We start from the raw sequence: 17,616 nt of genomic DNA on the forward strand, positions 1-17,616 counted from the left end.
AAAACAATCACGTATACATAAAATTAGCCATTTATTAAATATTACAGCTTTCTCTATTTACACGGTTTGATGCAACTTTCCTCAAATGTAGCTGATGCAACATCCATTCAAATATACAATCATACATACATACATACATACATACATACATACATACATACATACATATATACATAAATACATTTTAGTATATAATGGTAACGTTTCTCAGAACATCCTTTAAAACAGAATCAAATTGTTATTAACTGAAGCGAGGGTTATGCCTATAAATCTCGACTAGTTTTTGCTTTTCGTATAATAGTGTGGCCTGTGGCCAGCAGTTTCTCTTAGAGGAAGTCACCGCCTTCTGTCAATATACGCCTCCACAATCCGCTGATGAGGGCCTTAGCTAGAAACCGAAATATACTGGATTTCTCCTCTTCGCTGGTTAGTTTCTATACTAGCACCTCGCATATATCAACGCTTTTGTCTTCTTTTGTGCTGCTGGAAATTTACAATTTCTCTTCTGCTTTTGCTTTTTTATATCGGCATATTCTGACTTCCACAATTATCCTTTTGTGATCGACATTTTCTGTACTCTGGAGCTGGCATTTTTCCCTCCTCGTCCAACATTTTCTGTCCCATACCACCAATATTTTTTTTTTCCACGAATAACTCTTTCTGATTTTTTTCGATACCTGGAGTTTTGTTTCAGTTTTTTATGATACTTTCCCTAACTTAGCTACTGATATCTTTATCCTAAATCTGTTGTATTGTTATGATTTAGCAAGGACATTTCGAGTTTCATTGCCGGCTTTGTGTATTCTTAAAGACTCGAATCTCAGCGAGTACACGTGTTTGGAAAACTATTCCTAGCAGAGTCAAGGACTCCAATACTCTCCATATTCCTACCAACCATGCCAGAGGTCGTGAAGGGTAGATGCACAGACTCACTTGACCACTTTCTCCTGTAAGTCTGATGTGGGAAATTGTATCGTTGTGGCTGGGGCAACAAGATAACAAGTAGATATAAAACACGTAATGAAAAGCAAGATTATATTTTTTTGTCAACTTTTCACTCATGACTGAGCTGTATCATGTCTTGTTAAAACTCTGTCCTATGCAAAATGTAGTCTAAAATAAACGTTTCATTTGTATTACGATTTTTTAGAAATTAGACACAAAATGCAGTTATGTGGAATCTGTTATTGAAGAGTAACAGACAGGTAAAGTCCACTTTGTGGAATAAACGTTATCATTAAAGCACTCCACGTGACTTTATTCGTGTCTCTTTACCAGTCCGATATCTCATGTCATTACCTACCCACGGAGGCACTCGCTCCTTCCCACAACTAAGGCTACTACAGTTTTAACTTCAAAGTTGACATGGTCTGTGAGACCATCTTTCACGACGATTCACTTCAGTCTTAAGGCTGGTTAGGGGCTCTGGTGGCCTGGTGGCTAACGCTCTCGCTTCACACGGCAAGGACCTGGGGTCGATTCCCAGCCAGAGTAGAAATATTGGGCGTGTTTCTTTCCACCTGTTGTCTATGCTCCCATCAGTAAAAATGGATACCTGGGTGTTAGTCGACTGGTGTGAGTCGCATCCTGGGACACTGACCTAATTTGCCCGAAATGCTCAGCATAACAAGGGGCTTTCTATATATTAGTATGTCATTGATGTCAGCTAAGCCTGTATACCATGTACATGTACTTGTAGTAAATAAATTGAGGCTGGTTAAGGGTTCTTGATCGAAGTAACTGGAGCTACACTCCCTTTTCTTGAATCAATCCTGATTGTCTCTTATTCCCCAGATACTGTATGACTCCCTACGGTTTTAGCACTTTGTACGAATGCAATAATGTCGCTGCTCAAAAAAATATTTAAAAATATACATGCGCCATTTCATGTCTGATTCATTAAATCAATAATGGTCGTTAAGAAAATGAAAATAATCATTTTCGTCGCACATCACATTTTCTTGAAAAATAACATTGTTTTATAGAGTATATTTAGAGGCGTCATCCTGCCATGTTTATACAAAATTCCCACGTAGAACTAAGAAAGAAGAAAAACAGATTTATAAGCGTATCAGAATCACATATTAATATGTGCGATGAATGTTACATTATCAATAATCAACGCAAACATTTTAAAAATGTTGTGTCTGGTTCTGTCGTCTAGTTTGAACATCCAGCAGCAACCAGCAAGCACTGCGGGATTCCATTAAACTTTGTAGTGTGTTTCCATTACTGCAGAATCTTGACGGATGGTTCTCCGTGTTCATCACTCGCGTCACTAACAAATGTGGGTGAAGGAAATGAGATTTGCGAGATATGTTGCAGCCAAGTCGTCATCTGAACTTTGCAGTGATTTATCAACTAGTACCATGTACCTGACGTCTGTGTCTGCCATAAAACTTATTACTGATTTTCATGAACGAATGCCCAGCTGATAAAACCTGAAAATTAATGTCAGCCACAAACTAGTGACTTTTTTAACATAAATACACCATCCCTAATCCTGGTTTCATTTACTTTGTGAAACTTTCCTAATAGATATCGAGAAAATTAATTATTCTTGTCCCTTGCCTTGACCAGTTGTTTGATTAGACCAAGGTTAATGTGCGGAGGGGCAACAAGATTTTGTTCTCTGAGACTAACTTAGCATTGACAACATTTAATGTATCTGAAATGGTTACTGCTCCCCAAGATCGAAATCCTTAAATGTGATACTCCGCCGTGATTTCAAAGAATTGAAACAAAGGAAAAATGTTGTACTGCCGAAACTTTGTATATAGAAGGTCTGATTTACTCAAAAATTAAAAAAAAAAAAAATCTGTACGATACAGGAACTAATATTTATCTTACGCTTACTATTAAAACAAAGTAAAAACAAGTATTAGCTTGTAATTTTTTCTTTGTTGTTTCACAGTAAAATTTACAAGTTTTGACAGGTAAGATTATGTAGTTTACTCTGGTTCAGAACCCAGCGAGGAAGGATAGGGGTTTGGGTCAAGAAACGGCGAGGAAAATGTAAACATATGCTCATCGTTGTTTGAGTATTGGAGTGTGTACACATTATAATTATCTGTCTTGACTCATTTCTTTATATTTTGAATTATCCTTCACATCATCCACACTATTCCATAGATCATATCTTTTACCTGCCGTTTATCCCTTACATCACAACCAGAACATATATAAAAAAAATCGGATACCAGTAAGAGTATCATCTTAGGATACACTACTAAGCAATGACCTTCAGGATTTTAAATGAAGCGTAAAACCCAGTTGGGGTAGGCCAGCGGGTGCTTGACAAATTACAGGCCACTTGACATAATACCATTGTCGGGAGACACTCGCACTGTTTCCTGACGAATGAATCACTACCGATGAACAGAGAGGCTATTGCTTGACATGTATCCAGCCAAGAATATTCTATATCTTCCATATATATCACATAGAATATCCTTACCTTTCCAATGCCACTAATTGAAATCTGTTTTCTTCTAGATCCCAGGTGGAAATTGACCTGCCGTCCACCTGTTGCATATTTCAAATGTTACAGCAAGGAAGTAAAAAAAGTTCACATACCTGACAGATACATTCAAATGATAGCAGCATACATAGGGAATATGTGACACACTTTGCCAACTAGGTAGCCGATACACTCCACATTCCTGCAGGTATAGTAGGTATCACATGTACGACACATACCAGCATATATGGTAAGTAGCTGTATGTACAGAAAATGCTCTCATGCTTTCATATTTGGCAGATACATGCATATATAGCAGGTAAATACATTTATGGTGGGTATAAACACACACATACACACACACGCACACACACACACACACACACACACACACACACACACACACACACACACACACACACACACACACACACACACACACACACACACACACACATACACACCATAGGGGTCGTCCTAGTAAATGTTGAAGGGAGGCGTAAAGGAGGTTTTGTATACGAGAGGCTTGGAAATCCAACAGGCGTCTGTAAGCGTGCTAGATAAGAGTGGAGACAAATGGTATTTATGACTTGACGTGCTGTTGGATTGTGAGGAAGGTAACATTTATAAATGGATTTGGGAAACCGGTTAGCTGAACTTCAGCCCTGGAAGGGGAAAGTACAGTATCTGCACTCTGGAGAGGAAGCAGATATTTGCAATTTGGAGGGTCATCTGAATTGCAGTACTGGTGCGCCTCTGGCAAGATAGTGGCGAAGAGAGAGATGATGAAATCTTTTTCCTTCTTTGGGTCACCCTACGTCCGTGGGGGACGGCCCGTGCGTTAAAAAAATAAGTATATATCATGGACCGAGCCGCGGGGACGTTGACCCCCAGAACTCCTTCCAGGTAGATTTCTCCAGTTATTTATATATATATATATATATATATATATATATATATATATATATATATACATATATTTATTTATATATATATATATACATATATATATATATATATATATATATATATATATATATATATATATATATATATATATATATATATATATATATATATATATATATATATATGTATATATATATATATATATATATATATATATATATATATATATATATATATATATATATATATATATATGTATATATATAGTGTGTGTGTGTGTGTGTGTACCAGGTACTTACATATATGACAGGAACATGTACATTTATTATGATAATTGCTGCGATTCAGATATACTGAACAAACTGGTAAAGTGGGCGGGGAATACTTGTATGTTGATTATTCCGGTTCAGAAGTCTTCGCTGTAAGTAGTGTAGCATAAAGAAGAATAAAAGCCACAATACTGTGACTACAGTAATTCTTCCAACCTACAATATTGCAGATAAAAGTCTTTAGACGACATTTTGGTTCATCCTGGACCATCACTAATTTGAACTTGGTGATGGTCCAGGATGAACGAAGGGTTCAGTTTGCGGATTAGTTGTGAGGTGTGTAACATTAGTATACTATATCTCTGAGTATATAGCTATACCTTTTTGGGGACGTAAAACTCTTACCTCGGTCGTTCAGATAACCTGTTATGTAAAGATATTTCAATGTGTTCACTCCGTTCACTTACCGGCCAAGCCAGACGGTATTTAGCTTGACTTACTTGAGCGATGCACAGCATCCGCAGTATCACATCAGCGGTTCCAGTATCTTAAAATATAATACAAATGCAGACGCACTGTGTGAGAAAGATTGTACTCATACTCAGTGGTTAGTTGCTGTAACACCTGAGGTACCACGATACCAGCGGTTATTTCATCACTGATTCCCAGTTCTGGTTGGTTAATTATTGATCTTCAGCACCGATAAGCCAGAAGTTGCTTAATCGCTAATGCCCAGAACTGGTAAGTCAGTGGTTGCTTAATTACTGATGCCCAAGACTAGTAATCCAATAGTTGCTTGATCACTCAATGGGTTATTACATAATTAAGAAGGTATCAATACTACCACCAAGAAAGTATAATTATTTATACACCTCTCGGAACTTTTTGTTGTGCTCCCAGGATCAACTGTAATATGTTGGGTTCTTAATTCCCTATATTTTCTGGTACGTTTTTCACATGGTCTTCTGGTCAGGATATAACTGCTGTAATTTACAATATAACATTGAAGCTTGACACAATAGCGAATCTTTGATATTTTATTTGTTATATTTACAATGTTTACAAGGGGCCTCTGTAAATACAGAGTCACTGGCTCTCATGTGATGCTGGAAGTATTCGATATAATATATACATATATTTTAAGATGAGGTTCACGTTATACACATAAAATATATTTTCTGGGCAGGATACCTATTTTACCCCACCACCAGAGCCACATTATAAAGAGGAAGAAAGAAATAGTCTATCCATACAGTGTATAATACAGGATACAAAAATGACATCGTTGCACCACTGAATACAAAATACAAAGCAAATCAGGCTTTACAATTATAACAACACCAGTTGTTGCCATCACCGGTGTAGCGGATCATAGAGCAGAGGAAGGACAGGGAGATAAGAGAGATGGACAGAGATGGAGGAGATGAAGATGCTGAGGTGTGGCCTGGATGCTGGGTTGGAGCCGTGTTGCATGGCTGCAGGACGCTCACCTGTAAGAAATAGACGAAACTATGAAAATGAGAAACCCAAATTTTGTCGTAACAATAAAAAGAAAAACATTCGAAAAATAAACCTGAATCTATTATTCTGAAAATGAATGTAGTAATAAAGTTCAGATAATTACATGTTTTAGATTAAATTAATTTTCGAATTGCGCAAAAAATGAATATAAGTGAAAGTTATTATACTAATAAATCACCTTGATAAAAAAAGTGATAAGGGTTTAATGTTACGTATAAAGAAAATCTGATGACACTTCTTTATAATGAAATCAGAAGAATAGCATAATATTTTCAGAAAACGTTCTTGCATGATATTTGTTGAAATTATATGAATTCCTAAAATTACTACCAAATATATTTGAACATTGCACTACAGACATACAGCTTTTTACTCTCTTATTATCTTTCCTCTAATTTGATCTGATTGACGTGTTCATATTGGTATTCTGCTTGGCATATTCTACAAAGAAGATACTCTGCTGCTGGTGGAGGGCTTTTTATCCAAGTAACTGCAGCTGCTCTACACTCTAATCAACCCTTATGTTTCCTGTTCCTCATGCACTGTAGGATGCCTGCAGTATTGACGCGTCCCTACAGGTATACTGATGAGAGACGTGCAGCAGATATTATACATCAGTCGGTATTGTATAACATTCATGAACAACTTGTCAGACATAGCAGCATCATGGAATCTTGGTTCCGAGACATCTCCACAATCTCCTTGCCTACTCCTGGCCCATCCCTCGGGTATGACCTACTTTCCACTGGGGAATCCCGCCTACCAGTGACAATGCCTTCGTCTGCTGCACGTCCCTCATCTGATGCCAGTATATAAACACTAAATATAATGATAATCTGCTTTTTTTTGGCAATTGGAGCAGTCCCAGCAGTAGAGGAGCTGCAAGATCGTTTTAAAGAGTAATGCTAGTTTTAAATCCTTCATGTTATTTTGAAGATAAAGTTGCATCGTGAAATTAGAGACAATAAAGATAAACAAATAAAAATAATAACGATATAGAGATAAATATAAATAAATATAAACATGGAAAAATGAAAACATCTCATTACAGTTGAAGAAAAGAATCACCTCTATATATACGAAAATGAGAAGTCAACAAAAGCTTACATGATACTCGTTCTCACCAAGAATAAAACTTCTTCGGTCAAGCAGAGGAAAAAAAAAATTTTATTGACCTCAACATCATCAAACAGAGACTGGGACAAGTAACTGCGTCCTCTGTTCTCATGTATCTGAGTAGTCGCCTCTCAACTACTCATGAATGATTACTCACTGAACCTGGCCTCATGAGCCCTATCATACCTGCTCTTAAAACTGTGCGTGGAATATGCATATATAATATTATTTCATCCTTTATTTACCATTTTTGCGTTGCAGTAAAATTGAATGTGTAACTCACAATGCAGAACGAATTTTATTTAGATTAGCGAATATCAAATTAAAGAATGATAGATATAATTATGCATTTTTTTTTTGTAATTCATTGGCTTGGCTGTTGCTGTACATTGCTATCAGCTGGAACAATGACGACAAACTTTCACTTCATCAGAACTCACAAGCAAACAAAATTAACCAATGCCTAGCTGAGATTTGATCATACACGGGAATTTATCAACACGTTGTGTCGTAACTTGCCATTGAAATAGAATATTACCCTTGACGTACATGTAAAATTGCACCGAAGTCATGTACCTAGAGCGTCTCTAGATACATGACTTGGGTGCAAAGAATGACTTATAGAGAGGCTTACGTATATTTACTTTCAAACCCTGTCCACCCTTCCATCCGCCCTAAAACTGCTGTCCACCCTGGGGTGTACTCTCTACCTAGGTTGAACAGCACTGTAATAAACCCTTGTGTTTATTCAGTGCAAGGATTGGTGGAAGCTCAAGCCACTCATCTGCTTATTGCAAGATTTCTTACCGTTGAGAACGTGGAGGGTGACGGACACAGATTTGAGAGCGGCGGGAGCACAGGTGTAGTTGCCTGTGTGGGCATGACTGACAGAGGTGATGGTGAGAGCGGCTACACTCGACTCTTCAGACACCCGTCTGAGAGGAGTCTGTTCAACCCCTGTCCAGGAGTTCTGAAGAACCCTGGCGTTCTCCTGTGGGTGGTAGGAGGTGAGATATGAATGGCGGTGAAATATAGGTAGTGATGGTGGTTGGATGTGGGCAGTAATGGTGGTGGTTGTTGAGATGATGGTAAATAGTACTACAACTTGATAATAATAATAATTATGATAATAATAATAATAATAATAATAATAATAATAATAATAATAATAATATTATTATTATTATTATTATTATTATTATTATTATTATTATTATTATATTTCCAAAACTCTCATTGCTATTACAGTGGAACCTCTACTTGCGAGCGTGTCCACGTGCGAGTTTTTTTTCAAATACGAGCAGTCGATGGGTCGATTTTTTGCTTCCATAGGTGAGCAAAATTTCCACATGCGAGCAGACCTCAAGGCAGGCTCCTTGACACTGGTGAGGGGCTCTTGCTCTTGATCTCGGGAATTGTATTTCATTTGTTTGTTGGACTATCTTATTGAAACTTGGGCAATGTATGATGGAAAGATGCTTCTTAATGTACACCAAAAATGAAAGAAATCTAAGCATAAATAATGGAGTTCACTTCTCAGCAATTAGCCACCCCTTAGTGGTAATTTCGAATTGTTTTTATGGTTGTATTCTCGTTTTTTTGGTCTCATTTGATAGAATGGAAGATATATTACAGAAATAGATATGATTTTGATTGCTTTCATGAAGAAAAGTGCCTTGAAATTGAGCTCAACCTAGGAGAAATGGTCCATTGCTTGGCTGTTTCAGTGTAAACAAATGACGTCACTGTCCATTCCAATATGCAGTCATGAATGGGTTGACATATTTATACAATTATTGCAATAAGGAATAACAGTAAATATTTTTTGTGTGAATAAAAATTACAAATAATTTATATAATAATAATAACAATAATAATAATAACTAATAATAATAACAATAATAATAATAATAATAATAGTAATAATAATAATAATATGTATAATAATAATATGAATAATAACAATATGTATAATAATAAAAATAATAATAATAATAATAATAATAATAATAATAATAATAATAATAATAATATAATACAATAATAATAATAGTAATATAATATGTATAATAATAATACATATATAATAATAATGTACTACATATAACAATTATAATAATAGACGGCTTCAAAAGGCCGTCACTAGATGGCAGTGTTTACCACAACAAAGAGGGAGTGGTTGTGGCCGCCTCCACTTGTTACATAATGACATATTTTATTCATTTTAGAGTATATATCGCGTTTCTATGTTATTTATATTGTCTGTTATGTCATATTAGATGAACTGTGATATATAAATAAGCCGTATAGATGATATTAGCGAAATTATTCATGAAGAATTTTGCCCGGTGTTCAGACAAACTCTCGTCCACCGCCTACACCGCCCATACTACTACATGAATGATATATTTTATTCATTTTAGAGTATATATCAGGTTTCTATGTTATTTATATTGTTTATTATGTCATATTAGATGAAGTGAGACAGATAAATAAGCCGTAGAGTTGATATTAGCGAAATTATTGAAGTACAGAATTCCACTGGAACGGATTAATTGCAATTCAATTAATTTAAATGAGGAAAATTGATTCTGCAAACGAGCAAATCCAGTTGCGAGCAAGGTCATGGAACGGATTAAACTCGCAAGTAGAGGTTCCACTGTATCACTATTCTTCTTCTTATTATTGTTATTGCTCTCACAAGAACCAGGTCCTCTCCTACTTACATGATACCAGAATACGTAGTTGGGAGGATGGAGGGCGTGGCTGACAACACACTTAATAGTGACCGGGCTGCCGCTCCGGACATGCAGCTCAGACCCGCCTGGGATGTTGACACGAGGTGCTGTGGAGGCAGCAACGTGTCAGGTATGTATGTATGTGTATTTAAATATATATATATATATATATATATATATATATATATATATATATATATATATATATATATATATATATATATATATATATATATACATATATATACACATGTCGTGCCGAATATGTAAAACTGGTCAATTAGCAAGAACTCATTTAAAATTAAGTCCTTTCTAAAATTTTCTCTTGAACGTTTAAAGATATATTTTTGTCATTAACGTTGATGTAAAAATTAATAATTTTGCACGAAAAGGAACTTAAAAAACTTACCTAACCTTATTATAACAAGAGCAATTTATTTTATCCAAACCCAACTAAATATATTTAACATTTGTTTACAATAATTTAATACTAAACAAACACAGTGAAATATATATTTTTTCGTTAGGTTCAGAATGATTTTGGCGAAATTATTGCATAAACAACAAATATATATATATATATATATATATATATATGTCGTGCCGAATAGGCAGAACTTGCGATCTTGGCTTAAATAGCAACGCTCATCTTGCCATACAGGATAAGTGAAAATTTGTGTATGCAATAATTTCGCGAAAATCATTCTGAATCTAAAGAAAAAAATATATTTCGTTGTGTTTCTTTATTATTAAATTATTGTAAACTTATATAAAATATATTTAGTTGGGTTACGCTAAAATAAATTGTTCTTGTTATAATAAGGTTAGGTAAGTTTTCTAAGTTTCTTTTGGTGCAAAATTATAAATTTTTACATCAATATTAATGAAAAAAATATATCTTTAAACGTATAAGAGAAAATTTTAGAAAAGACTGACTTTATTTTGAATGAGTTCTTGCTAATTGACCAGTTTTACATATTCGGCACGACATATATATGGGTCCCACAATTTAAACCAGAGGTGGACCCCATCGTATATATATATATATATATATATATATATATATATATATATATATATATATATATATATATATATATATATATATATATATATATATATATATATATATATATATATATATATATATATATATATATATATATATATATATATATATATATATATATATATATATAATAAGATCACAGTAAACAGGTGATTTCAAAATATGCAAAACAACCACTCTGAAAGAATAGAGAAATTCCAAGCGCTTTCGTGACTACTCACATTATCAAGGAACTATGAAAGTGAAGCATCCAAGGAAGCTATATAAGGGGTCGGCCAGCACCTCACTATCAGATCCCACAACGGTTAAACACGTGACGCGCGGCGAGCCAACTTGGACAGGTCCTTTGCAAAACTCACCCCCAAGCTATTTATTTGTCCAGTGTATTATTAAATTCTACCCAAATTCTATTAATTATAAATGGATCTAATTTATATAAACCAAAGGAAATATTCATATTATTGTCAAAACTGCTTTTTATGAAACAAGATTCAATTATATTCCTGTCGACCATGGACTTGCTTGATACTACTTTCTCAACTTTTTGAAAATCAATTGGATGGTTAAAATCTCTTACATGAATAAATAGAGCATTGGAATCTTGTCCAGTTCTAATGCTATATTTATGTTGTTTTAATCTTAGTTCGAGATTTTTACGAGTTTGACCGTAATAAACTTTATCGCAAATTTTACAAGGAATCTTATAGACACATCCATCAGCATTTTGGGGGGAATTCTTAATCAAAAGTTTTTTTACTGTATCAAGATTTTTGAATACAACTTTAATATTAAAAGTCTTAAGAAGAGAAGGCATATCAACCAAGTTTTCATGGTAAGGGAGAACCAACATATTTTTAGTTGAATAAGGCTGGTTGCCCTTTTTTGGATTATAAAAAGTGTTCCTAGCAACTTTAAAAGATTTATCAATTACATTTCTTGGGTATTTTAAATCATTACCTATTTCATAAATTTTGGATATTTCCTCATCTATGAACTCAGGACTAAAAATTCGTAAAGCTCTCAAAAACATTGATGAGAAAACAGACAGTTTGACTCTATCTTGATGCGAGGAATAATAGTGGACATAGGAACAGTTATTTGTAGGTTTTCTGTAAATTTTAAATTTGAATTCATTATTACCCTTAATAATTAAAACATCTAGAAAAGGCAATGAGTTATTTTCTTCAAACTCGACAGTAAAGTTTATAGAATGGGCTAAGCTATTTAATTTTCCAAGAAAATGGTGTATATCTACATTTTTGGGCATAAGACACAAAATATCATCAACATATCTGAACCATTTAGCTCTATTAGGGAGGATTGTGTTAAGCAACCTTGTTTCAAAAAATTCCATGTATAGGTTACTAAGAACAGGTGAAAGAGGATTTCCCTACCAAACTTCTGAGTGTAAAACTTATCATTAAATACAAATTTTGCATCAACAATGCAAAGTTTAATAAGTTTAATGATAGTAGGAACTGGCAATGGTAAATCATAGTTAACGAGTTCTTCAGATAAGAAACTTAATAAATCATCAACAGGAACTTTCGTAAACAAGGAAGTAACATCAAAACTAACCATGTTAAAATCATTTAAGTCAGTCAAGGAGTTTAATTTATCAACCAAGTCTATGTTGTTTTTAACATTAAAGTTAGAAATTTTGGCAACAATAGGGCTCAAAATATCGACAAGCCATTTGGATAATTTATATGAAACTGACCCTATGGAGCTAATAATTGGTCTGACTGGATTCCCTGGTTTGTGTGTTTTTATTAGTCCATACATGTAAGGTAAAGATGGATTAGTGGAAGTAAATTGTTTGACTAATTCATCTTTGCCTTTCAGTAGAAGTTTTATAGTTTTATTGAAATTGCTGTTAACGGTTTCTAGGGGATTTTTCCTAAGTTTAGAATAGGTTTCAGTATCATCTAAGAGATTATTCATTTTTTCTTGGTAATCATTTTCTTTCATAATTACTATTGCATTTATTTTGTCTGCTTTAGTAAGGCGCAAATTTTTATTGTTATTAAGTGTATCATAAGACTTAAAGAATCTTTGAGGGCAATTGGGAATGTTTGGTTTTAACATAGAGCTGTATACCATTCCTTTACTAATATTAATTTCATCAGAGGATAAATCAGAAAATTTTTCAAAGTTACAAAAGGCTTTTGCAATTTCAACATTATTAAGTTTTTTTGAAGTTGCAAAACTTAGGCCAAAACCTAGAGCAGCAGTTGTATGTTTGTCTAAAATTTCATCTGATAAGTTAATTACAAAATTGTTATTAGCATGCTTTGTCCAATCACTATTTTCAATTAAAATGTCTAATTTTCTTTGTAGTTTGCTCTTGAGTTCATTACAAATTCTTCTGAGTTTATTATAGCAATGATCCAACATACTGTGTTTCCATTCTGATGGAATGGCCTGATTAAAAGAGTATTTTTTGTTTCTCAATATTTTGAATGCTTCCTTCTCCTGTATTTTAGTTATTTCAATATGTTTCTGAAGAATAATTCTCATAAAATCATCAAAAGGACGATCTCTCATGTCAAGGAGTCTATTGGGTAAAAGAGACTTGGGCAGAACTTGTTCATTTAAACAATTTTTTAAAAAATTAAGCCTTACTAAAGCAGACAAAATAAATGCAATAGTAATTATGAAAGAAAATGATTACCAAGAAAAAATGAATAATCTCTTAGATGATACTGAAACCTATTCTAAACTTAGGAAAAATCCCCTAGAAACCGTTAACAGCAATTTCAATAAAACTATAAAACTTCTACTGAAAGGCAAAGACGAATTAGTCAAACAATTTACTTCCACTAATCCATCTTTACCTTACATGTATGGACTAATAAAAACACACAAACCAGGGAATCCAGTCAGACCAATTATTAGCTCCATAGGGTCAGTTTCATATAAATTATCCAAATGGCTTGTCGATATTTTGAGCCCTATTGTTGGCAAAATTTCTAACTTTAATGTTAAAAACAACATAGACTTGGTTGATAAATTAAACTCCTTGACTGACTTAAATGATTTTAACATGGTTAGTTTTGATGTTACTTCCTTGTTTACGAAAGTTCCTGTTGATGATTTATTAAGTTTCTTATCTGAAGAACTCGTTAACTATGATTTACCATTGCCAGTTCCTACTATCATTAAACTCATTAAACTTTGCATTGTTGATGCAAAATTTGTATTTAATGATAAGTTTTACACTCAGAAGTTTGGTAGGGAAATCCTCTTTCACCTGTTCTTAGTAACCTATACATGGAATTTTTTGAAACAAGGTTGCTTAACACAATCCTCCCTAATAGAGCTAAATGGTTCAGATATGTTGATGATATTTTGTGTCTTATGCCCAAAAATGTAGATATACACCATTTTCTTGGAAAATTAAATAGCTTAGCCCATTCTATAAACTTTACTGTCGAGTTTGAAGAAAATAACTCATTGCCTTTTCTAGATGTTTTAATTATTAAGGGTAATAATGAATTCAAATTTAAAATTTACAGAAAACCTACAAATAACTGTTCCTATGTCCACTATTATTCCTCGCATCAAGATAGAGTCAAACTGTCTGTTTTCTCATCAATGTTTTTGAGAGCTTTACGAATTTGTAGTCCTGAGTTCATAGATGAGGAAATATCCAAAATTTATGAAATAGGTAATGATTTAAAATACCCAAGAAATGTAATTGATAAATCTTTTAAAGTTGCTAGAAACACTTTTTATAATCCAAAAAAGGGCAACCAGCCTTATTCAACTAAAAATATGTTGGTTCTCCCTTACCATGAAAACTTGGTTGATATGCCTTCTCTTCTTAAGACTTTTAATATTAAAGTTGTATTCAAAAATCTTGATACAGTAAAAAAACTTTTGATTAAGAATTCCCCCCAAAATGCTGATGGATGTGTCTATAAGATTCCCTGTAAAATTTGCGATAAAGTTTATTACGGTCAAACTGGTAAAAATCTCGAACTAAGATTAAAACAACATAAATATAGCATTAGAACTGGACAAGATTCCAATGCTCTATTTATTCATGTAAGAGATTTTAACCATCCAATTGATTTTCAAAAAGTTGAGAAAGTAGTATCAAGCAAGTCCATGGTCGACAGGAATATAATTGAATCTTGTTTCATAAAAAGCAGTTTTGACAATAATATGAATATTTCCTTTGGTTTATATAAATTAGATCCATTTATAATTAATAGAATTTGGGTAGAATTTAATAATACACTGGACAAATAAATAGCTTGGGGGTGAGTTTTGCAAAGGACCTGTCCAAGTTGGCTCGCCGCGCGTCACGTGTTTAACCGTTGTGGGATCTGATAGTGAGGTGCTGGCCGACCCCTTATATAGCTTCCTTGGATGCTTCACTTTCATAGTTCCTTGATAATGTGAGTAGTCACGAAAGCGCTTGGAATTTCTCTATTCTTTCAGAGTGGTTGTTTTGCATATATATATATATATATGTATATACGATGGGGTCCACCTCTGGTTTAAATTGTGGGACCCATAGCCTCGGAGAAGTGGATAAAAAGACTTCAAGGAAGAATATTTGGATTTCTTCCTGAAGCCGTTTGAATATTCCACTTCCCCTACCACCCCATCTTTTCATATTTTTTTTACCAATAGGAATATTTTATTACATAATATGGTACAGAAGATTTAAGAGATACATTGTTGATATAAAGGTGGCATATACGGTACATGTTGTTACGTATGTATCACCGATTATAAGGCGAAAATCTCATCCAGCTCCTCAGAGCTGGGGCGTGTGCCTAAAATACATCAGGTATTACCCCTTTGAACAGCCGCACTGAGCCGCTGGAACAGAAAACTAGCTGCCCTGGGATCCCTAGTTACCCTGATGAGTCTTTTCCCAGCTCTTTAAGGAATTTAGATGCACTCTTTCCCCATGAGCCAAGGGTCTCTGAGCCTATGGAAACAAACAAATAATGATGGGCAAGTTCTCCATATTTTCTAGACTTTTGGGACTCCCTGAAGCTGGAAGCTGCCCCTCCTTCCTCCCTAGTGTGTTGGAGATAGGTATCAGCCAAGGTAGATGCACATGTATAGTCCCACACCACCTGCTTCCCGTCTGTCCAGGCTTGAAGGGTGATACCATCTGGACGCTTCTGGCTGCCATCAGATCTGCATAGCTGGGGTGGCTCCCTTACTGCTGGGCATCCGGCTGTTGTGAGGCTCCTCTTGATAATGTTATTAAACTCCTCATGTCTTGCAATCTTTCCCTCGGATTTACGGCACACAAGACCATGATACCCGAATCGGTCTGCTGCTTCACTGCCACAAATACACCTGTGTTCGGCGAAAATAGGGGCGGCAAGTCCAAGGGCAACACCGATGCGGACGGTCTGTGGGTCAAGGCATGTGCCAAGGCTGGAGGTGGGGACAACCAACAGAAAGTCCCCTGCATGAGGGGCTCTCACTGCCAGGAGGCGGAACTATCTTTCCCTGACACACTCTGAAGCATTGTTGAGGCTATATTTTCCAATATTGGACCATCCCAGTGCGATTGTTTGTAATTGTTGGGGAGAGCAGGTCTGGTTTCAGAGCCCGTTAGATTATATATATATATATATAGATATATATATATATATATATATATATATATATATATATATATATATATATATATATATATATATATATATATTTATATGTATATAAATATATATATATATGTCGTGCCGAATATGTAAAACTGGTCAATTAGCAAGAACTCATTTAAAATTAAGTCCTTTGTAAAAATTTTTCTTATATGTTTAAAGATATATTTTTTTCATTAATATTAATGGAAAATTATTAATTTTGCAATAAAAGAATCTTAGAAAACTTACCTAACCTTATTATAACAAGAGCAATTTATTTTGGCCTAACCCAACTAAATATATTTTAGATTTGTTTACAATAATTTAATATTAAACAAACACAATGAAATATATTTTTTTCGTTAGCTTAAGAATGATTTTGGCGAAATTATTGCATACACAAATTTTCGCTTGTCCTATATGGCAAGATGAGCGTTGCTATTTAAGCCAAGATCGCAAGTTCTGCCTATTCGGCACGACATATATATATATATATATATATATATATATATATATATATATATATATATATATATATATATATATATATATATATATATATATATATATATATATAGATATATTATATATGTCAGTTATCAAGAACGCATTTAAAATTAAGTTCTTTCTAAAAAAAAATTCTTGTACGTTTGAAGATATGTTTTTTTATTTATGTTAATTTAAAAAATAATAATTTTGTGCGAAAAGAACCTAAGAAAGTTTACTTAACCTTATTATAACAAGCGCAATTTAATTTAGCCTAATCCAACTAAATATATTTTAGATAAGTTTACAATAATATAATAATAAACAAACACAATGAAATATATTTTTTTCGTTAGGTTCAAAATGATTTTTAAGAAATTATTGCATACACAAATTTCCGCTTGCCTTATTTAGAAAGCGTTTCTAC

The 17,616-nt window shown here is 33.8% G+C and overlaps 1 protein-coding gene across 5 annotated transcripts in view; it reads right to left on the bottom strand.

Moving 5' to 3' along the window:
- Positions 1 to 5,662: 5,662 nt before the first annotated feature.
- The window catches only part of LOC128687325 (lachesin), a 249,369-nt gene continuing 237,415 nt past the window's right edge, over positions 5,663 to 17,616 (bottom strand). For all 5 annotated transcript variants that reach the window (XM_070092915.1, XM_070092963.1, XM_070093052.1 and 2 more), the window contains exons 5-7: positions 10,002 to 10,120; positions 8,083 to 8,266; positions 5,663 to 6,128 (exon numbers count right to left, since the gene is read on the bottom strand). In XM_070092915.1, coding sequence (XP_069949016.1) covers positions 5,992 to 6,128; positions 8,083 to 8,266; positions 10,002 to 10,120 — 440 coding nt within the window. In that variant the 3' untranslated portion in view covers positions 5,663 to 5,991. The remainder of the gene's footprint in view (positions 6,129 to 8,082; positions 8,267 to 10,001; positions 10,121 to 17,616) is intronic.

Source organism: Cherax quadricarinatus, chromosome 1 (genome assembly GCF_038502225.1).
Source record: "Cherax quadricarinatus isolate ZL_2023a chromosome 1, ASM3850222v1, whole genome shotgun sequence".
Lineage (NCBI taxonomy): Eukaryota > Metazoa > Arthropoda > Malacostraca > Decapoda > Parastacidae > Cherax > Cherax quadricarinatus.